Below are 23684 nucleotides of genomic sequence, written 5' to 3'. Positions count from 1 at the left end.
GATAGCACTCAGTCTCTTTTGAGCCTTTTTTTTTAGTAGTGATTATAGTAATAAAATTTAGGAAATATTTCTGATCGCCACTTTAACTCAAAGTATACCATCACTGTTTTTCGGCATAATCTCTTCAAGATTTCTTTTTCTTGATCAATATTTTGAGGAATTATCAAAAGAGTCGAGATTGATAAATTAACATAAAAATGTATATATGAAAAGAGTCAAGTCTCAAGAGTGACTAAAGTAAATGCACGTACCCGGCAGGGTACGTCAAGTTAGAAACCAGACGTGGCATCAAAGTAGGACCTGCCTCCAAGTCCATGTTCTCCCTTCAACCTTCATATATTTCAAAACCCATATCCTTCTCCTCCTCCTCCTCTTCCTTTTCATGATTTCCCAGAAAATTATTTTCAGAGTAAATTTTCCATATTAATTATGTCATGTACAAGAAAAACCCTTCACGACCATCCTTTTAATTTATGGAAGTTCCTAGTCTCCCCCACAATCAAAGCCATAGATGTCTTCTCTCTCACCATTCAATTCACTCTGGCTCTTTGCTCCGTCACTTCCATCTCTCTCATCCTCTACTTTGCTTTCTCAAATTACTCGCATCTCCCCCAACTCCATATTAACAGAGTCACCAACTTTAACCAAAACGGCAGCGTCTCAATCGAAGGTCACGAACAGACAAATATATCCCACATTTTGTTTGGCATCGCAGGCTCGGTGAAGTCATGGAACAAACGCCGAAACTACACCGAGCTGTGGTGGAAGCCTAATGTCACCCGCGGGTTCGTCTGGTTTGACGAAAAACCCTTCCCCAACATGACGTGGACAGAGACGGTCCCGCCGTACAAAGTCTCCGAGGACACGTCACGGTTCAAATACTCCTGCTGGTACGGTTCCCGGTCCGCGGTTCGCATAGCCAGAATCGTAAAGGAAAGCTTCGAGTTGGGGTTGCCAAACGTGAGGTGGTTCGTTATGGGAGATGATGATACGGTGTTTTTCAACGATAACTTAGTTTCGGTGTTAGCGAAATACGATCACAATCAGATGTATTATATTGGCGGGAACTCGGAGAGCGTGGAACAAGATGTGATACACTCGTACACTATGGCCTACGGCGGAGGCGGGTTTGCTATTAGTTATCCATTGGCTGCTGAGCTTGTTAAGATCTTAGATGGGTGCATCGATCGGTATGATAAATTCTACGGCTCAGATCAAAAAATTCAGGGTTGTTTGAGCGAGATCGGAGTGCCCGTAACAAAAGAACTCGGGTTCCACCAGCTCGATATACGTGGAAGCCCGTATGGTTTGCTAGCGGCACACCCGCTGGCCCCACTAGTGTCACTCCACCATTTTGACTATTTCGAGTCAATATTTCCAAACCTAACTCAGATTGACTCGGTGGAAAAGTTGGTCAGCGGGTATGAAGTGGATCCAAGTCGGATCCTGCAGCAAAGTTTTTGTTATGACTTGAATCGTAATTGGTCTGTTTCGGTGTCTTGGGGTTACACTGTGCAGTTTTATCCGTTTCTGGTGACTGCTAAGAAGTTAGAAACGGCGGTAGGGACGTTTCAGACGTGGAGGAGTTGGGACACTGGTCCGTTCACATTTAATACTCAACCCATCAGTTCAGACATGTGTGAGAGACCCGTTGTTTTTATGTTGGATCGGGTTGAGAGTGTTGGTGGGGGTAAGACCTTGACTGGTTACAAGAGGTACAATATGGGAAAAGAGGAAAAAGATTGTCCTAGATGTAACTACACTGCTGTGGCAGTTCAATTTTTCAACGTCTCAGCTCCCAAATTCAACCCTGACTTGTGGAATAAGGTAAAGGAAATATATCTCTTTCACTAGCTTGAATTTTTTTCTTGGAAAATTAGGTGGCGTAGTTGATTTCTAAAGTGAGTCTTCTCATGGTCATTAAATTATAAAAACGTGTTTTGGCACAATTTTATTGGTGTCTAAATATCTTGCAATGTTTGGTTATGTGGAATTAATTAAGGTTGACTATAAGTGTGTGTGCCTAACATATGTTTTGGGAAATGACGATGGAATGTGCAGGCACCACGTAGACAATGCTGCGAGATCATCAATGGCACAGATGGAGCTGACACCGTTGTTCATGTCCAAATTAGAGGCTGCAAGCGCTTTGAGAGTGTCACTCCTCAGTAGGAAAATAGAGCATCTAAGAACAATCGATCCTGAAAGTGGCAAGCTCTGATTGGAGTCAATACGTACTAGTTTTGGAGGGTTCCAACAAAAAAAGAAGAAGCATGCGTGTATCAATTGCTAAATATATATGGATAGGATGATCAAACTATGTTAAAAGCTATAGCTATATATTCTCAGTCCTCACAGAATTATTTTGTAGTGTTTAAATAAATTATAGCTAGAATTATATGGTTTGAAGTTTGAGCTGGCCAGTTCAATTTGGATTTGCTTTTTTGGGGCTTCGGCCTATTGGCCCTCCATTGTGCCAAAGAAGAAAACCTCACCCAATGTGAACCAAGATCCATCAAGCAACAAATGAAGATGGGGAGATTTCGGCAACAATTTTATCCCCAATTAAAGATAGGGATGATGAAAATGAGATGTCTTGGGCTCGGATCATGACAAGTCCTATCCATGCCAAATGGGACAAAAAGATTTATTGGTGTTTCACACCAGAAGTTTCTCGACTTCTACATATTGTTTCCATATCCATGCCACAATGGTAGTTTGATGGCTGTGACTGAAGATTTTTCATTTTTGTGGCTAGTGATTAGTGTAGAAAGCAAGAAAAGTAATGGGCTTCAAAAATTTGTTCATCTTGCACCTATCGAATCACACATTTAAATTGTTTTTTATTTTAAAAACAATTGAGGAAGAATATTGTTTTGTGACTTCATGCAAATCACAGCATAAAAAAATACACACACGTCAATTTGTGCTGACATATAAGTCCGAAAATGAGCCAATCCTCCAGGTAGGAATAAGAATCATGTACAAGCAAGGTGCTAGTAACTCAACCAACGAGGTCTAGTCCAATGGTTTTAACTTGTAGACTAATTGTCTCATATTTGAACTTCATGGCACATTTAACAGTGTGTGTGTGTGAAAAAACTCAGTCCCCTAATATCGTTTATATATATATATATATATATATATATATATATATATATAGTGCTGCTATTTCCATCCACCTATCTTACTTTTCCACCCACTTTATTTTCAAAATTTTAATAACAAATTTACCTCATTGTAAAATGACTTTTGAGGATAAATTTACAACTTTCTCTCTCACATGCACTCACTGACAAGACCCGCCCCGGAATTTCACGGAAACCGAAGTGGACTCCGTCTTTGTTCCGACATCTTCCCGATGCCGGGCCCACTTACTAAGAAACTGAGACTTTCTACCGAAATTTTGGCAGAGTCTCCCCTTTAATTTAAGCAAGCCTAGCAAAAATTAATCAACATGCAACATACATAAAATAAAAATCTCAACCAGCATCATGCTTTCATAATTCTACAAATCATACTAGAATGGCCTCCGGCCTCACAAGTAAAATCTACTATGGGCGATACAGAGCATCTACTGAATTTAAATTACAAGAACAGTTGAGTAGAAGAAATTACTCAGTTCCTAACTAGAAAGATTCACAGTTCGAGCCTCGTACACCACTTGCACGCTTCCTGGAGCGACTACTGGCTGGGGGGCGCAAAACAGAAAACATGTAAGTGGACAAAAACCAGATTTGCAGTTAAAAACAATATAGTAACCCCGCCATGTAAAAATAATGCTCAAGTCATGCAGGTCACTACAAAACTGAATGCCTTTAGCGAGGGCGGTTTGTGGTTGAAAAAGGTCTTTTGCCGTCAGAAATACCCTTTTTCGATGGCAAATTATCGTCGGAAGTCGTCGGAAAAACGACGGTTGGAAATAGTTTTTTTCCCACCACTTCGTCGGAAATAATGTATTTCCAACGGCCATGTTCCGTCAATATTGCTTAAATTTCCATCGGAAATAAGTTTTCAAAACGACCCTACAAATTCATTTCCAACCAGAAATCCGGTCGCAAATACTTATGCAACTATCGAAAATAGTTTTTTTATCGAGATCTTTTGTTTTGCAACACTATATTTTCGACCAATGGCTATTTGTCAAAAATAGTATTTCTAACCCTAAATTACTATTTGTGATCAATATAATTTGTCGGAATTGTGCATTTCCAACATGGAAGTGTGTCGAAAAAATATTTTTCCGACTACATTTAGAGCAATTATCAAGAGTAAAAAGTTGTCATAATATATGAATATTTTGTAAAAGAAAAAAAAAATTCCAATGAGAAATTGTTGTCCCAAAAATAATATATATTATCATTAATAAAAGACCAATATAATAAATTCCAAAAACTCATTACAATCCTATATCATTAGTAAACATTTTCAATATCCCAAAGTAAATCTAAACTCTTATGGTGCTTCTATGTTAAGATAATAGTTCATCTTTAAGTCATTGAAGAGGTGGGCAAGGTACGGGTCTCCACACGAGGAAAAAAAAGATGCTTCTCTAATTGTGGCGAGTCATTCAACTTGATTGACACTGCTGCTTCTCTATTGCTGCAAGGATTTTCAAAAAAGCAAAAAAGAATTTCATGTTAATAGGCCTCCAGTACTTTGAAAGAAAGGATTTTCATGTTACTTGGGTGATACAAACCTCATACCCAAATTACCAGAAGCTAAAAGAACTCAAGAAGCTATGTTGTACAAATATTAAGCCAATACCCAGATAACAAACAATACACAGGCCTTAAGAGAATGATGAAGAATGAAAGTCATTGAGCGTGTTAACCTAAGCAAAGTCTATCAAATCCAACTAATAACGTTTCAATGGCATAGGCAAGTTTAAGATTTGAATGCTAAATTCAGTTCCTCTACAAGTTACGCACAAAGAAGCAGTTTAACATTTGCAATACAGTGGCAGCATAGTTCAAGAAATGGAGCACAAAGTGATTGGCATATAAAAGCTAATTACATATGTTCACCAAATCTGAGAACACAAATAAGAGGAATACATGAAACCAAACCTTTGCAAGAGAAACAAACAGCCCCAGGAAAACAGAACAGCAACCCAGGCCAACAGAGAAGGGGAAATAAATGCAGATGTATTTTTCCTGATGAAAGTCAACCAAATACTACCAATCTGGAAAAGAAGAACATACCTAGAAATCAATTAACCCAAAATCCAATTGTTGTTCCCTTGAGCCATAGAAAACACCTGCACAAATTCAATTTATCGTTAGATTCAAAAGGAAACACCACATGCCTTGAAAATCGAAAGACAATTTCGAAATACCCAAAATCCACATGATCATTTATACCAACAACAAACAAAAAAAACCAGAGACATGAAAAAGAGAACTGAAATCTAACTAATTGAGACAGAGGTGAGATCATGAGAGAGACGGAGAGGGTGAGATCGTGCGAGAGAGACAGAGACATAGAGAGGCAGATGAAGATGCGGAGAAGAAGATGAGGTTGAGAGAGAGAGAGAGAGAGAGAGAGAGAAGCAGGTGGCTGAAGATGCGAGGTGAGATCGTTCCTTGAAAAAGAGAACTGAAATCTAACTAATTGAGAAAGAGGTGAGATCGTGAGAGAGACAGAGAGGGGGAGATTGTGAGAGAGAGACAGAGGCAGTGAGAGGCAGACGAAGATGGATGAGATGAGAGAGAAACGCAGAGGAAGAGTGAGTGTTGGGCGGCTGCTAGGTTTTCGAAATTGCCCATTTTTCACTTTGGCTGGAGAAGAACGGGGAAATTTGAGTTTTGGCTGGAGTTATTTGGCGGTCAATGAAAAATGAAAGAGTTCCTCCCCTCACCAATCCCCAAATTCAAAAAAATATAATAAATAAATTTAAAATCAGAAACATACACTAATAAAAAAAAATTTAAATAAAAAAATAAAAAATAAAAAATATATATATATATATATTTGTTTATTTCACATTAAAAAAAAAAAGAGAAAATATGGGACTACATTCATTTAAAACAACAACAACAACAACAAAATCTACCATCTTCAACAGCTTTTGATTTTCTTCTTACAATATTTCAAACTGATGTTGATTCGTCTCCACTGTCTTTGCTCTCTCCTTCTTCAAACTCCTTATAACACGCTGCCATTCTTCAACAAATTCCGCTCTGCAACCAACTAAGCTCTTAGCACCTGTACTTCATGGGATTTCACAATAAGGTGATGCCCCACACTTGCGATAGATGCCGCACTTTACACGCTCAGTGCCATGGCATCACTCACGACTCAGTGCTGCTAACTAAACATTCAGTTTAATTCAAAACAATGTAAAACTTTCCATATCATAACTAGACATATAGAACTTCATCATATAAAAAATTCGTTCAATTCGACGTTAAGGAATCATGTCAAACATTGAATTCGAAATAGACTAAGTTACAGACTTTTCTATTTTTCTACAGCATAACACTAATTTGAAAAAGTTACCATAAATTCAATTTAACTATGATTTACATGAAACAAGTTTTCAAAGGTTCATTGAGATGTCTATTTTCATATAACAAAAGTAGGTGTTTTAAAACTTCGTGATTTCCGCTTCATGTTTTCTGGCTTTCCACCTCGAGCTACACACCCTGTTTTATGGCTTTTCACCTCGACCACTTAATTAGGGAAAAAAAAAAAAGGAAGAAAAAGACTTGTGAAATTCTACTTTTTTTTAAAAACAGCTTGTAGAAACATTATAAATATCACATAGTATAGCATATAATCACAAACTTGTATGTAGCATAGTGGATAAAGCCTTGGAAAGGAATGAAAGTGGCACGAGTTCGAAACCCCTTGTTTGTGTGTTGAATTCTCCATTTTCTTTCATTCTTTAGCGGGTTGGCAGGTATTTAATTTGTTATGATTATTTTAAGAGTCATTTTTGACGACCGCTAATTCTCCTCGTAAATATAACGGCATTACCAAGCGACCATATTTCTCCTCGGAAATAGTCAAACAATTCCAACGGCATGAGAAGCCCCTCGGAAATAATCATCTCATTTCCGACAAACAAATTGTTTGTCGTTAATAAAGTTGGAGCCAAGTTTTCCCGCCAAATAAATTACATTTCCGACGACCATAAAGACTTTTTTCAAGGGCCGTTCCTTTGTCGGAAATAAATTCCAGCACCATAACATATTTCCAACGGACAACAATTTTTCGTTGGAAAAAACACTTTTACCGAGGGAAATTAGGGGCCCTCGGAAAACGTTGGTTGGTAATGAACCTTTTTTTTGTAGTGGGTTCACAATTCAATATTTAATTACTCAAAACATGATTCATTAAAACTCTTCGAAAACACCAGTTATCTCCTTCAAAAAGAACCTCATTCTCTCAATATTACAACTTCTGTCAAACCACCGAAAAAATCTAATTCTTCACTCACTCAACTATACGTATACATATAAATATACATATATATAAATAAATATAACTATAAATAGCTATACGATATACTCATCACACCACCTAGGTACCGGGGAAACAATCCAACTGGGGGATTGTTTGACTAGTCCGCAGGATTTCTAGGTGCTATCCTGCGTGTTGGGATGAGCGGTCCAACCGGGGGACAAAAATCCAAAGCTCCCACACCGGAACATCCAACGTCATGTGTAGCTCCCAAGCTATGTCCTACGTGCGCAGACTAGATCATCAACACACGGGAACATCCAACGTCATGGTGATGACCCTAAACACCATACAGAGTCTTTCCATACGCCGGAACATCCAACGCCGCGAGTGAGACTGATAACCTATTCTTTCCGCACGCCGGAACATCCAACACCACGTGTGGAAAGTCTAATAACTGGGAAAGGTACTTACATAGTGAAATCATACAACTTCTCTCAAAATCAAGTTCTTCCACAACACCCTTCAACAAGCAAAGAATCTCGTCTATAGAGAATATATATAAATATACTTCCCCACAACCCTTATAAAATGCACTCTCAATACCCACAATGCCAAACTCACAATATATTGCCAAGCGCTATACAAACATCATATTCAACTCATGAATATAATATATTCAATAAGCCATTAAAACATTATGCAAAAATCTTTCATCAATAAAACCATGCATATGATTGAAAACAAAGTCCACTCACAAATATTCCCACGCTGCTTGACCACGTGAGGGTCCTGCCTGCTGAGTACGTGCAGTCGAAACACCTATTTCGAGATACGAACCGTTAATTAATATAAAATTACGTCGAAGTGGAAATCACAATTTAAAAGCTTAAATCTCCAAATTCCCAATACGTGCACGTTGAAGAAGGTGTCCTAAGGTCCGATTACAGGTTTAGGAATCATTCATGATTTTACGGTTATCGCTTACCTGCAAACTTTATATTATTGAATCGGAACATCCGGGGCTTCAATTCATAATCCGTGAAGTCCCATACGGTCCTAGGAATACCTAGAACAATATAATTTAATTCGGAAAAGATCTAACGGTCGGAACCTATCGAACCCGGATAACGCACAATATGCGAAAATCCATTCGATAGTCAAACGACATCCGAATTGAGATCCGCGAATTCCTATGCGCTCGTGACAACCTAAGGATCTCATCGGGTTAAATTGCAGCTTCACCAGCCTCGCCTACGCGCCGCCACAATCGCCGTCAGCATGTGGGTGTGTAGAGAAATTCCGGTGACGGAAAAACTCCACACCCGAGCTCACCCTTCCTATCCTAGCTTCTACTCAAGGTCAGGATCACTTCATTCCACCACGAGAAGGTCCAATTCGGGAGGCAACTGGCCTGAATTTCACTTTGAAATTCGGCCAAAACCTAGGTTTTCTAATCGATTTTCTAGACAACGAATCGGTCCAAACCTATACAACAGTCAGCTAGAACTCGGAAAATGAATGAGAAACCATACCTCACTCACCGGGTTTGGGCGGCGGAGGCGGCGGCGCGACGACGGGAAACCTCCGGTTCAAACTAGTAGAGCTTGTGGCTGGAGTTCGTGATTTCCGACGGGGAAAACCGACTAGACTTGATCGGGACGTCGAGGGGAATCGATCGGGACTGGTGGCGTGCCTGGCCGTGGCCGGTGCAGAGAGAACCGAAGTGAGAAAGAGTCGGTGTCGGAGAGAGAGAGAGAGAGAGAGAGAGAGAGAGAGAGAGAGAGAGAGAGAGAGACTGAGGAGAGAAAGAGTGTCAAGCGCGCGCGAGGAGAGAGAGAGCTGAGGTGAAAAATCTGATTTTTACCAAATTTTTTGAAATATTTACAAGTTTGCCACTGATAATGTTTTGATCGTAACTTTTTCGTTACAACTCCAATTCAAGCCTACCGCGTGTTTACGAATTCGTCTCAGTACCACCTACCCAAAAATACCATTCGTGGTCCAAAAATCCTTTCGGATAAGAAAATGACCAATTTACCCATACCCCAAAGGTAAATTCTTTATTTTAAATTAATTAAAATAGACATTAATTTTTTGGAGTCGGGGTGTTACACTCACACCCATATTTTCTTTTATTGCTTTTTATTTTATTTTATAATAATCAAAACCCACACCCATCTCCAATCAATTTAGAGGGCTGTACAGCCACCTCTGTCACTAGTTTAGGTGTTGGTTTCGGATGGTCTTCCTGGACCTTAATTGTAATGCTTTGTGGAGAATTTCTCTTAGCTGGGGCATAGCACCTCCATATGAAAATTCATCTTTTGAATGCTTTGTACTTTGGCCTTGGTGGCGTTAGAGTGATATATATCTATTCATTTTGGGTTTTGTCTAGTGAAGGATGAGTGAGGTTTGCAGTGGGAAAATCAAATTGGTGCCAGGGATGGCTGCAGATGGGAGAAGGATAGGTGGATGTGGGTGTGATGGTCATGATATTAACTGTTGGGTTTTCACCAGAGAAGGAGGTTGCGCACGGGGGGCAGGGGCAACTTGGGGTGGGGATGAGCTGAGTGAAGAAATTTTTTATTGTTTTTTATTGATTTTTTTTTATTGTAATGGCAAATATGAAAATACAATTAAAGGGTATTTTAGGAATAATAGTAGGTGGAAAGATAAGTTTGAGTTTTTTCAAATTTACATAGGGGGTGGAAAAATAAGACAATGAGGTAAAAATATATAGCAGCACTCTATATATATAGTATTGGCAAATCAAGTAAATTAAGAACCCTTTTTTTTTTTTTTTAAATCCAATGTCATGCGTTCAATTCCTTCTCCTCCAATATGATTTGTAAATCAAGAAAAGGAATAATAATCCTATACAATTGAAGAAACTAAACTAATATGTGGAGAACAAATAAGCTTAAACCCTAACCTCAAATCCAAATGAGTTCCTAGAACCCTCTATTTTGTTTTTATTATAAAAAGTCCAGAAGTCTTCATTCTATTTCCAAGCAAACTAATGTAGTTCATAAGAGCATTTACAGTGGGCTCTCAAAACTACTTTATTAGATAAATTTTAGGGAGGAATTAAAAAAATACAACTCGAACCATGCTCCTTATGCACCTTCTAAAATAGGGAGTCTTCTAGGAGCTCCTAAATCTGAAAAGAGAGAAATGACTTCTTGTGGCTCCCTATAATTTAATACTGTTTTATTTTATGAGCTTTTAAAGTCTTTAATTAGTGCTAATTATTTTTTTATTGAGATTGATTAATTGAAAAAGAGTTATAGTATTTATGACTTCTTAAACTAAAGAATATGATTAGAGTTAAATTTTTATAGAAAGCTCCTAAAATAGAGAGCACGATTGCAGATACACCCACATGTCCAAAACCAACGTCCATTACCTCACCAGGATACAGTGAGCAACGTAATACCGCCAATCGCCATTTGTGTGGCCGTTGGAAATTCGTAAGCCGATTCCCTTGATTTCCATTTTCATTTCACTTTCACTCCAAAACCTCTCTCGCTCCTATAAATTCTTCTCCCCTGCCTTTCTCTCCTTCCCAAGAGACAACGCTCGACAACAGTTTTAGTTCTATTTTATTTCTGTTTAAAGACTTCATCTTGTTCCTTCAAATATTTCCACCCTTCATTTGATTGCAAGCTTTTGACTTGTGCAATCAATGGCTGCTTCAATCTCAGAAATCATCGCGGCTGTTAACAGAGCACCGGTAAATTAATATGAACTTCTTTCATGGATTAAATCATCAATTTGTAAACTTTACCATTGTTTTGATCGTCTCTCTTTCATTTTGTGTCTGTTCATTTGGTAGAACAAACTTTCTTTCTTTTTCTGCAATTTCTTGTTTGAATTATATGATTTTAAGTTGTGATAGAGGTTTTTGTCCTTTACTGGGTCTGTTTGATTTACTCTGAAAAGTGGAGTGTTATTGGTGCAGTTGAAGTTAAATGGCTCAGGTGCTGCAACTTCCTATCCAAGCTCTGCCTTCTTAGGCAACAGCCTGAAGAAGGCCACCTCCAAGATCACGCACCTAAAGATTTCATCTGGGAATTTCAAGGTTTCTGCAGAATATGATGAGGAAAAGCAGACCTCAAAAGACAGGTGGGGAGGGCTTGCCTTTGACACTTCAGATGACCAGCAGGACATCACCAGAGGAAAGGGCATGGTGGACACTCTCTTCCAAGCCCCTATGGGTAGCGGGACCCACTATGCTGTCATGAGCTCCTATGATTACATCAGCACTGGTCTTCGCCAGTAAGTATACTTTTCAAGTTTTCAAAGTCAAAATTTCAAATGAATTTGATCCCATGTAAAGTCATAGCATAGTTAATGTTTCATGTTCTGTTTCAGATTGGACAACATTATGGATGGCTACTACATTGCTCCAGCTTTCATGGACAAACTTGTTGTTCACATTACTAAGAACTTTTTGAACCTGCCAAACATTAAGGTTTGTTAAATTTTGATCAAAACTCCAATTCTTCTGGGTAGGTTATAGATATTGGTTAATTGATTGGGATGCTTAAAAAATGTGGAACAGGTTCCTCTTATTTTGGGTGTATGGGGAGGCAAAGGTCAAGGAAAGTCATTCCAATGTGAGCTTGTCTTTGCCAAAATGGGAATCAAGTGAGTATACATTTTTTGTGCCCTTCTTTCTTTTTGGTTATAAATTGAGAACTTTAGCAGCCAATTGAAAATCTGTTACCTTTATGAACATTGCTGAATTTAGAAAAGAGTTGAGTTCAGATGATTTTATAGTAAAATATCTAAGAATGACAATGAATTCTCAGCCCTATTATGATGAGTGCTGGAGAATTGGAAAGTGGAAATGCTGGAGAGCCAGCAAAACTGATCAGGCAAAGGTACCGTGAGGCAGCAGACATCATCAGCAAGGGCAAAATGTGCTGCCTCTTCATCAATGATCTAGATGCAGGAGCTGGAAGACTTGGTGGAACTACTCAATACACTGTCAACAATCAAATGGTGAATGCTACCCTGATGAACATTGCTGACAACCCAACCAATGTTCAACTCCCTGGCATGTACAACAAGCAGGAGAATCCCCGAGTTCCCATCATAGTCACCGGTAATGACTTCTCCACATTGTATGCCCCTCTCATCCGTGATGGACGTATGGAAAAGTTCTACTGGGCGCCTACTCGCGAAGACTGCATTGGCGTGTGCACAGGGATTTTCCGGGCTGACAATATTCCTAGTGATGACATTGTCAAGCTTGTTGACACTTTCCCTGGTCAGTCCATTGGTAAGTTTTTGTGCCTTAATCTCTAACATGAATATGGGACATGAGGCATTGTAACTTGAACCACAAACAAGAGATTGACTAATACAATTGTGTTTGTGTGCAGACTTCTTTGGTGCTATAAGGGCCAGAGTTTATGATGAAGAAGTGAGGAAATGGGTCGCCAGTGTGGGGGTAGAAAGTATTGGTAAGAGGCTTGTGAACTCAAAAGAGGGTCCTCCGACTTTCAATCAACCGAAGATGACTCTTGCGAAGCTGCTTGAGTATGGAAACTTGCTTGTGCAAGAGCAGGACAATGTGAAGAGAGTCCAATTGTCTGAAAAGTACTTGAAAGAGGCGGCTCTAGGAGACGCCAACGATGATGCCATCAAGAGTGGAAATTTCTATGGTTAGACTCTTGATCCTAAAGGCCTTGATGATAGGGTTGCATCTGGCTTTAGGATTGTAAATGGAAAAACCAACTTGAGAAGAAAAATTCTTATAGCTTTTAATAATTGTTTGGATGCAGGGAAAGCAGCCCAACAGGTTAACCTGCCTGTCCCTGAAGGTTGCACCGATCCATCTGCAGCAAACTATGATCCAACTGCGAGGAGCGACAACGGGAGCTGCCTGTACCAATTTTAGACCTTTTCTAGTAGGAATTTGAGAATCTGTATTAGAATGTGGTGGTCTTCATTGTGTCATTGCAATGTGCTTGTCCAGCCATTCTCATGAGTTTAGCCAGGTAAATATATACCAGCCCAATTGAACCTTATGTATCTGTTAGTTTTTTCAAGCAAGCTAATGAAAAAGAGTCAAATGCTATGAAAATAGAAAAATTCTGCTTTCCAAAACAGAAAATATGAGCAGCTAATTGGAATTCAAGCCGAAAAATCATGTAAAATAATGCCAGGCTTCACATTACAGCCAAGATGAAAAAGGAAAAAATAAAACCAAAAACAAAATTAGAAGTACATCTGCAACAGCCAAATGATGCCTTCAGATTGTAAGAGAAAAAGCACATGGTGAAGTCTAATTGTGTCCGAATGAAACCTACCTGTATCTGTTTCTATAGCAGTTGGAAGCGTCGTAATGTGTGTCTCAATACAACCAAATGTGCAGGGGCCCTGTGCCCACAAGACAAAAGCTACAAGAATTTGCGGACTCAGCAATCGTCTTGGCATGTGTGGCTGCATTATAATTTATATCTCATCACAGACCAAGTGGACGTTCTTTTAATCCAATTTGAATTCTTCGACATGTAGCTTTCCATAAAGCCAGCATGGAATCATTGTGCCTTTTAATTTTGACTCTCACATAAAGAATCAATTTCTAGAAAACAAAACAGCCCCTCATCTACAGTGCAATAATTTTTTTAACATTTCGGTCCGTTCCATATCTTTTACTACAAACGGAAGTTTTGAGAGGTCTATTTATGAAAAACTCCAAAAATAAGACACAACTTCATCATCATGATATGTGCATAAAATGAAAACTAAGAGCCCGTTTGAAAGTGTTTTTATTTAAAATGTCAAATGTCGAGTGCAATAACAATTCGGTCCGTGTTTTTGTAATTCTTTTTAACTAAAAGAATTTTAAAAATTAGACGTAACTTCATTATCATAACGTGCCCGTGAAGTGAAAACTAAATCTATCTTAATTCCACATCATGCCGCATAGGATTTGTTTATTGCCTTCATACGAAGTTTCTTGCTCTTGTTTAGGGCCCATAGAATGAAATTTTCCCAATACTATGATTAAATTAATAAGCACATTTTTGTTTGTGACTTTGAATAATGCACAGTTGTGTTCCTAGGTAAAGTGACATCCCTAGCCCACATTTTTTAAATATAAAGTGAGATAGTGGGTTTGAACTTTTGTAAATTGTAGTTTTTAACCTTCAATCATCTTTGAAAGCGTAATGACTAAAGAAATTGCATATTGGCTGGCATTAAAATGGCATTAAGCATGCTCCCTTAACGTTTAAAAGTTAAGATTCCTTCCAACTTGCTGTTAAACGAACATCATTAGAAATTAGAATTTTTTGATCTCCTAATCTCAGATTTTCTCATTTAAGGCAAGCATTAATGATACTGTGGTATATATTATCTAAAAGAATGTTAATCATTGCAATCACTGAGACTTCAGCTCATCAGTGTATTAGATGTTCTTAATAATTTTTCGAATTAAGATTCGAGTGAAGAGTTTCGGGTTAAATTTGGTTTAAACCCTCCAACTTATCCAACCCACCCAAGATCCACCCTATACCTACAATTATGGATAACTTCTTGTTCCCACCTCAGCATTGATTGTCTGTCAAATTTGAAGGGAAAAAGAGTGGAAAAGCCAAAACACACTGAAATTCACCTTTTTTATTTTCTGTTTTTGTGAGTGAAGAACGAGATATTAACAGACAAATGTCACAAAATATGTCCTATCCGATCGGTTCACCGGATAAAAAGGAGGCTGAGAGCCTCTCTGTTCTCCAATGTTCGTGAGCATCCCATACTCTTTCAGACTGAGAGAGCATGTCTCCTTTTTGCCCATCTTCTGTAGCTCTCTACCTGTACAGAAATTGATCCATCCATAGGCTGCATTCTGTCTCTCTCACTTTTCTCACGCCTAACCAATGGCCCATGTGACCAATTAATTAGTCTCCCACTAATCCTTCACTGCTCTAAGAAACCACCATTCTTTCTCAAATCTTCACCAAATCTCATTTGTACACTCCAATCCCACCAAACCCTATTGAAAAATCTTCCTTCCATAGCCTCTTGATCCAACTTTCAATTTTGTCACCTCATCATCACATGGGAAATCTTCTCAGGTTGTTCTCTGTTTCTCTTCTTCTACTTTTTCTCTGTTTCCCAGCTTCATCTCAGGTCAGTGAGCTCTTCTATCCTGGTTTCAAAGATGTGGCTGCCAACCTAACCTTAACCGGAGTTGCAGAGATTGAAAAAATTGGCATCTTGAAATTGACCAACGACACCAGTAGGCTAATGGGTCATGCCTTTTACACTTCACCAATTCAGTTCAAGAACAAAACCAATGGCAAAGCCTTCTCTTTCTCTACGTCCTTTGCCTTCATCATAGTCCCCGAGTACCCGAAACTCGGAGGCCATGGCCTGGCCTTCACGATAGCGCCCTCCAAAGATCTCAAAGCTCTGCCTAGTCAATATCTTGGTCTTCTCAATGGCAGTGAGATTGGCAACTTATCAACCCACATGTTTGCAGTTGAGTTTGACACAGTTCAAGACTTTGAGTTTGGAGACATCAACGATAACCATGTAGGCATCGACATCAACAGCTTAAGCTCAAACGACTCTGCTGCTGCTGCCTATTACAAAGACTCTGCTACGAAACAGAGCATCAACCTCAAGTGTGGGAAACCAATTCAAGCGTGGATCGACTACTATTCGGCTCAAAATCTTGTGAATGTAACAATTTCACTTTCTTCTTCAAAACCCAAAATCCCACTTCTTTCCTTTCACGTAGATCTCTCGCCAATTCTTGAAGAGTTTATGTATGTTGGGTTTTCAGCTTCAACGGGTCTGCTTGCTAGCTCCCACTACATATCGGGCTGGAGCTTCAAGATCAACGGAGAGGCTCGAGCTCTTGACTTGGGTTCTCTTCCTTCACTTCCACAACCCAAGAAAAAGCACCCATCTTTAACAATTGGGCTATCAGTTTCAGCCATTGCTCTTTCTCTGTCTGCAACCTCTGTAGCCATTTACCTCTTTGTGAAGAAAACCAAGAACTCCGACCCAATAGAGTCCTGGGAGCTGGAGCTGGGCCCCCATAGATACTCCTACCAAGAATTGAAGAGAGCCACAGAAGGATTTAGAGACAAGGAGCTACTTGGGCAAGGCGGGTTCGGTCAAGTATACAAAGGAACACTCCCAGAATCGAAAACCCAAGTCGCGGTTAAGCGAATTTCGAACGATTCAAAACAGGGTTTGCGTGAATTCGTTGCGGAAATCGCCAGCATAGGTCGTCTTCGGCACAGAAACTTGGTTCAATTATTGGGTTGGTGTCGACGAAGAGGCGATCTTCTTCTTGTCTACGATTACATGGAAAATGGGAGCTTGGACAATGCCCTGTTTGATGAGCCCAAAACCCTACTGAGCTGGGAACAGAGGTTTAAGATCATAAAGGGCGTTGCTTCAGCTCTGCATTATTTACACGAAGGCTATGAACAAGTTGTGATTCACAGAGACGTGAAGGCAAGCAATGTCTTGCTTGACAATGAGCTAAACGGAAGGCTTGGGGATTTTGGGCTTGCAAGGCTTCATGAACATGGCTCAATTTCAAGCACCACAACTAGGGTTGTGGGCACTTTGGGTTATTTAGCACCAGAGCTGCCGAGGACTGGTAAGGCCAGCACTGCCTCTGATGTGTATGCATTTGGCGCGCTTTTGCTTGAGGTGGCCTGTGGAAGAAGGCCCATTGAGCCCAAGGCAGTGGCTGAGGAGCTGGTTTTGGTGGACTGGGTTTGGGACATGTACAGAGAAGGCAGGCTGCTTGATGTTGTGGACAGGAGGCTCAATGGGGAGTTTGACGAGGGTGAGGTGGTGATGGTGTTGAAATTAGGGCTCATGTGTTCCAACCATGGACCGATCGAACGGCCAAGCATGAGGATGGTGGTGAGGTACTTGGACGGTGAGATTGAAGTTCCAGGGGACTTGAGGGGCCCACGTAGGTTGAGGAAGGGTGATCGTGATCCTGAGGCTGCCTTTGATGATCTGATGAAGTCGTTTGCTTCATCATCTTCGTTTGATAAGATGAGCTTGTCCTCTAATAAAGATATGGATGCTGGTTTTGCTTCCCTTTCTACTTCTCCTCTCTGTCTTCTCCACGGCCAAACTAGTTAGTCTTTATTATTTTTTTCTTTTTCTGATCAAATTTCGTATATGAAACCTTGATGAGGAAATACTGTTTGAGACCAAAAGAAAAACAAAGGACATGCAAATTATTACCCAAAGATTACTACTTTGTCTTTCAATTACTAACCATTATATCTTGAATATTGAATTTATTCACGTAAGATTAAAAATTAAAGTTCGATTCTCGCCTTCTCAAATATTTAGCTTAAATTTCCTTTATATTGAAAAGAAGAAAAAAAAAAAAACCTTAAAAATGATGCCATTAAAACAAGGAATTGCATAAATTTGTATCGTCCTTGTCTCATTTAAGGGGGAAAAAAATTCAAAATGCACATAGAAACACATGTCGAGAGACTAATAAAAGATGCTACACAACACAATGCATTTAGTCTTTAATTCATGTCGCAAGACAAAGAACTTAAGAAAAAGGAGTTCAACGACTTTTATATCTTCCTTTTCATTCCAATTGGAAGAATGTTGAGTCCATCAAAGAAGTGCGGCGCCGCTCATGGGTCACATATGCATACGAGAAACATTCAAAGAAGAATATTGGGTTTTTATTTTAAATTATATTATGAATATAAAAATCATTTTAACATAACCATTAATCTCAGAGCCTAGTGGCTTAGGCATACATTCAACTTTTATACAGAGAGTGGGAGTGTTGGAGTGGGAAGGTCTAAAAGAAAGTTGCAAGCTGGGAAAGATGGTGGAGAGTGGGAGTTGTTGTTGTTGAGGTCGGTGTGTGTGGAAATATTCCCTCCTTTTCCAAAATGGCCAATTGCCAAAGCCTCTGTCTTGTTTGTTAATTATGGACAAAACTAGATTATTATGCATCTTAATTATTTGTCCACCATGGTGCTGCACTGAAATTGATGTGTCTTTAGTCCATATATATTTTTAAGTTATCGAAAGATTTTTTAAAAGAAAATAAAAAATTTAGTTAGTGGACAAATAATTTTTGGTTGCATATATTGAAAAATTGTATAAATGACGAAGTTATAATACAATAATTTCAAAATATGAAAACTCTTCAAAGACAATTATAATTATAAAGCAAATCTTAATATAGTCCATGGTGAAGTTAGAAAACTTTGGAGTTTTTTGAAGAAGCAGTATATTGGACCACCAACCCAACCATTATGTTTATAGAAACAGTCAAGGTCCTTTCTTCCAATGAGCCTGGCACTGTGTGACCCGGTTATCTTCACGTGATAGCCATCGTGTCCGATAAATTGACAACAATAGAAGTGGGAAAAAAATACAAAAGAAAGACCACTCAAATAAAAGACTAAGAAATAGTATTTTTCATTTTATTTTTTGGTCATAAAAACGTCCATTGAATTAATCAAAAGAATTTAAATTCTTTCTTGATCTTTAAAACAAAATGATATTCAAGAGATTTATGGTCACTTATCATTAGATGTAAATTCAACGGTTCACTCATTCTTGCACTCATTTTAAGAAACTTTTTTAAACTATTGGATTCATATCTAATGGTGGGTAACCCCAATCTCTTAGACTCGTGTGGTCTAAGAGATCAGAACTGTCCGATAAAACTCAAACTTCCAAATTGAATTCGTATAGAATTGAACCTTTTTGTCGTGAGTGTGAAAGAATAAGTACTATATTATTAGAATCTAAAGTTCCTTATAATTTCAGTACACTACCAAATTCAAATATTCGAATACCTTTCACACGTGATGAATCTATCTGTTAAGTTTCCCTATATTATTAAATATTATTAGTGTGGAATGAGGTTCCCTTTTTATTTATTTATTTATTTTTTATACAACGATAGGCTACTCTAAGGGGAGGGAGGCTCAAGCACCAATGTGCACATGAGGCTGGTGGGTCAAAAGAAAAAAATTATTCTATTATTATTAATGTCTAGTCTTATTTTTCTATTAGTAAAATAAGAATGGATTAATTAAAGGATATGTTTAATAAGGGTAAATTGAAAAAATAAAGGCTAGTGTTTCTAAATGAAATTGTTTTAAGTGTAAGTAAAGTGTCAAATGTCATAAGAAAAAAGGAAAAGGTATAAAAAAGAAGGTTAGAGATAAGGTTGCTAGCATTCCCCTTTCTTTATTAATATAAAGAACCTTGAGATGTAACACTTAGACTCCAACTTCAACTGACAAAACAGATTTCTAACAAAGTGGCTGATAAATAAGAATCTAGGAAGAAATTCCAATAAGCCATCCTTCCTTCAAAAGGAGATAGTGATGAAGTGGTGCAAGCAATGCAATCTGTCAAAATCGAAAATGAAATTAGAGTGGACATTTTGGATTTGGAAATTAAATGCAATTTTGCCCTACAGAACTCAAGGGCCAGGCCATGTTTCTTGTCTAAGTCACATGTATGATGTATCTCTTATTTGTATTTGTTCAAAGATTCTTGTCTAATTCAACTCTACCTAGTTGGACAAAAACAAAAGAAATCAAAAAACAAAACAGCAGCGTTCCCAATCATGCATGAAAAACTCCAAACATGTTCTAGATAATCATTGAAAAACCAAAAAAGAAAAAGAAAAAAAAAAAGAATGTCAAACGTGAAGCCAATGTGAGCCACGTTAGGCCTATCTAGGGTTGACCATAAGTCCATAACAACCATGTGTTTTCTATGGACAAACCAATTGCCATAGAAGATGAACCAGTCGCGTTCTGAGGTAGGCCATAGACTCTCTCAATTACCCTATTTTTTCCTACATGAAAACGACTTGTTTTAATCTGTGTGATAATGCCGGTCCAAGTTGTAATGATTTTATCTATATTTCTTCTCGAATGTCGGCTTGGAATATATTGGGTTTGATATATTAATTCCTGGTGGTGATCTATAGTCGATGACTTTGTAAAGACTTGAAATGGCTAAATGTTTGATGAAATTTATGTGAAAGTTCATAAAAAATCAGAGGCAATAGCCATGTTTTTCAAGCTTGTAGCAGTCTTGCTAGTAAGCCTAGCAGCAGCTGAAGATCTCAGTTTCACCTACAATGGTTTTCAGTCTGTTAATCTTAGCCTAGACGGCATCGCAGGAGTGACACCAAATGGTCTTTTGAGGCTTACAAACGACACAAGACAGAACCAGGGTCATGCCTTTTATCCCAACCCAGTAAACTTCAAGAGCTCACCTAATGGCACAGTTTTCTCCTTCTCTTCCACTTTTGTCTTTGCCATTAGATCAGAATATGCAGACCTCAGTGCCCATGGGATCGTTTTCGTCGTTGCTCCAACGAGAGGGCTTCCAGGGGCTCTTCCGAGCCAGTACCTTGGCCTTTTCAATGAGACCAACAATGGAAATGACACCAACCATGTTTTTGCTGTGGAGCTTGATACCATTGAGAGCAAGGAGTTCAATGACATCAATAACAACCATGTTGGGATCGATATTAATGCTTTGAACTCTGCAAACTCTACTACAGCTGGATACTATGCTCAAAACAATGGCGGATTTCAGAACTTAACACTTAGCAGTGGCCAACAAATGCAAGTTTGGGTGGACTATGATGGTACCAAGAAGCAAATCAGTGTCACTTTGGCTCCAATCAATGTTGAAAAACCCCAAGCTCCACTTTTGTCCTTGAATCATGACCTTTCCCCGATCTTTAACGAAACCATGTATGTGGGCTTCTCCTCGTCCACTGGCTCAATCTTCACATCTCATTATGTTTTGGGTTGGAGCTTTAAGATGAATGGCCAGGCTCAAGAAATTGTTATGTCAAAACTTCCCAAATTGCCTCGGATGGGAGGTAAAAAAAGGTCTAAACTTTTGACAATTGGTGTGCCTATTTTATCTGTGAGTTTGGTTTTGCTTGTAGTTTCAGGTTTAATTTATTTCATAAGAAGGAAGAGGAAGTTTGCAGAATTACTCGAAGATTGGGAGCTTGAGTATGGGCCTCAAAGGTTTAAATACAAAGAGCTATACATTGCCACAAAAGGGTTCAAGGAGAAGGAGCTTTTGGGCGCTGGGGGTTTTGGTAAAGTCTATAGAGGCATATTGCCGTCCTCAAAAATTGAGATTGCCGTGAAGAGAGTATCGCACGAATCGCGACAGGGGATGAAGGAATTTATTGCAGAAGTTGTGAGTATTGGCAGGCTTCGCCATCGAAATTTAGTCCCACTCTTGGGCTATTGCAGAAGAAAAGGGGAGCTGCTCTTGGTCTATGACTACATGTCTAATGGAAGCTTGGACAAGTACCTGTATGACCAGCCTGTGGTCACTCTCAACTGGAGCCAGAGGTTTAGAGTGATCAGAGGTGTGGCTTCAGGGTTGTTCTATCTTCATGAAGGATGGGAACAAGTTGTGATTCATAGAGATGTGAAGGCCAGCAATGTTTTACTCGACGGTGAATTGAACGCAAGGCTAGGAGATTTTGGCCTTGCCAGATTATATGACCATGGAACAGACCCTCAAACTACTCATATAGTTGGAACACTTGGGTATCTAGCTCCAGAGCATACAAGATCAGGCCGGGCCACAACGAGCACCGATGTGTTTGCTTTCGGGGCATTTGTGCTTGAAGTAGCTTGTGGAAGAAGGCCAATAGAGGCACAAGGTCCAGACCAGGATTTGATTTTGGTTGATTGGGTGTTTTCTTTTTGGAACAGAGGTGCCATTCTTGAGGCAAGAGATCAAAACTTGAGTTCCGAATTTGTAGCCGAAGAGGTGGAGTTGGTGTTGAAGCTTGGGCTGTTGTGCTCTCATTCAGAGCCTACAGCCAGGCCAAGCATGCGCCAGGTTGTGCAGTATTTGGAAGGTGACATTGCTTTGCCAGAGCTCTCTCTTCTTGGGCTCTCTTCAAGTGGCTTGACTTTTGCTCACCATGAAGGTTTTGATGATTTTGCAATGTCATATTCGTCTTCTCTGGGCAAGGGGTTTTCACATTCATCATATGCTGCAGAGTCCACACTCCTCTCGGGTGGTCGCTGATTTGAAGCAATTACGATTGTCTAGCACACTAGAATGTTGACTGCTTATTAGTTTTGTAACTTGTTATATGAAAATCAGTACTGTTAACAATCTGTATGTAAGTTGGGTGAATATTGAAGTGCACAACAATATCATGAAAAAGAAAGGGAAAAACTTGTTTGTTTTAGAAATTTCATGAATTTAATATGCAATTTGCGTTGAAATTTCGAACTTGATGCGTAAGGTAGCAGGCACTGGACGGTCTGGATCGCTCTTTGTTCTACACAAAGACAACATATTTAATTAGTGTGAGAATGCAGGGTCAGCTCAGCTTCATTGGGTTTTGCTTTATTTTTTTGTGTGGGCATACTCGATGATTTGATGCATAGGGTATTGGAAATGATAAAAGTCACAAGTGTTTGGATAGACACAAAATGTGAGAATCGAAACAACTGAGAGAGAGTTCTAGAACCACTGATCTCAGATACTTCTTTAATTATCAAAATGAATCCATTGGTAGAGAATTAGAAATAATAGCCATGTTTTTCAAGCTTGTCAAAGTAATGTTGCCCATCCTGCTCCTAGTAAGCATAGCAATAACAGCACCTGAAGATGCTAGTTTCACCTACAATGGTTTCTTGTCTGCTAATCTTACTCTCCAAACAATGGCGGGTTCCGAAACTTGACCATCGTCAGTGGTCAACTAATGCAAGTTTGGGTGGAGTATGATGGTATCCAGAAGCAAATCAATGTCACTTTGGGTCCAATCAATGTTGATAAACCCCATATTCCACTCTTGTATGTTGGCTTCTCCTCTTCTGCTGGCTCACTCCTCACATCTCATTATGTTATAGGCTGGAGCTTTGAGATGAATGGCCAGGCACGCTCAAGAACTTGATCTCTCAGAACTTCTCAAGCTGCCTTGGATAGGAAGTAAAAAAAGATCTAAACTTTTGACCATTGGTGTGCCTGTGATGCCTTTGAGTCTGGTTTTGCTAGCAATGTTGGCTTCTCCTCTTCTGCTGGCTCACTCCTCACATCGCATGCTCCTCATAATAGAATTCCAACATTGCCCTAACCCATATACAGTAGTATTTTTTTTCTACTCTAGACTTTGACGTAGCACTGATGACTTCAGCACCCAGAATCTGAAATTTTGTTAGAAATTCTGTCTGATTAAAACAATTATGTCCCAAAATATGAGGTCCATTTGTTCT

The 23684-nt window shown here is 39.1% G+C and overlaps 4 protein-coding genes and 1 long non-coding RNA gene across 5 annotated transcripts; 4 read left to right on the top strand and 1 right to left on the bottom strand.

The window, feature by feature from the left end:
* Positions 1–391: 391 nt before the first annotated feature.
* LOC117632716 lies at positions 392–2257 on the top strand. The gene is made up of 2 exons (XM_034366272.1): positions 392–1827; positions 2062–2257. Exons 1-2 carry the CDS (start codon positions 430–432, stop codon positions 2170–2172), a joined length of 1509 nt encoding a protein of 502 aa, XP_034222163.1. The 5' UTR covers positions 392–429; the 3' UTR covers positions 2173–2257.
* Positions 2258–4356: 2099 nt separating this feature from the next.
* On the bottom strand, positions 4357–5522 carry LOC117632297. Its single transcript, XR_004586452.1, has 2 exons — positions 5205–5522; positions 4357–4602 (listed from the first exon to the last, which is right to left on the bottom strand). It is a non-coding gene; the product is annotated as an uncharacterized LOC117632297 (long non-coding RNA).
* A 5307-nt stretch (positions 5523–10829) lies between these two features.
* On the top strand, positions 10830–13448 carry LOC117630079 (ribulose bisphosphate carboxylase/oxygenase activase, chloroplastic-like). The gene is made up of 7 exons (XM_034362817.1): positions 10830–11143; positions 11372–11688; positions 11785–11884; positions 11975–12060; positions 12225–12697; positions 12801–13082; positions 13203–13448. The coding sequence occupies exons 1-7, from the start codon at positions 11096–11098 to the stop codon at positions 13316–13318; spliced, it is 1422 nt and encodes a 473-aa protein (XP_034218708.1). The 5' UTR covers positions 10830–11095; the 3' UTR covers positions 13319–13448.
* Positions 13449–15042: 1594 nt separating this feature from the next.
* Positions 15043–17659, top strand: LOC117630078 (L-type lectin-domain containing receptor kinase S.4-like). Its single transcript, XM_034362816.1, has one exon. It carries the CDS (start codon positions 15484–15486, stop codon positions 17542–17544), a length of 2061 nt encoding a protein of 686 aa, XP_034218707.1. The 5' UTR covers positions 15043–15483; the 3' UTR covers positions 17545–17659.
* Positions 17660–20202: 2543 nt separating this feature from the next.
* LOC117632272 (L-type lectin-domain containing receptor kinase IV.1-like) lies at positions 20203–22686 on the top strand. Its single transcript, XM_034365712.1, has one exon. It carries the CDS (start codon positions 20431–20433, stop codon positions 22486–22488), a length of 2058 nt encoding a protein of 685 aa, XP_034221603.1. The 5' UTR covers positions 20203–20430; the 3' UTR covers positions 22489–22686.
* Positions 22687–23684: the final 998 nt, after the last annotated feature.

The sequence above is a fragment of the Prunus dulcis genome, chromosome 6 (assembly GCF_902201215.1).
Source record: "Prunus dulcis chromosome 6, ALMONDv2, whole genome shotgun sequence".
Lineage (NCBI taxonomy): Eukaryota > Viridiplantae > Streptophyta > Magnoliopsida > Rosales > Rosaceae > Prunus > Prunus dulcis.
Note: the sequence above shows the minus strand (reverse complement) of the source record. Positions and strands in the feature narration are given on the sequence as shown.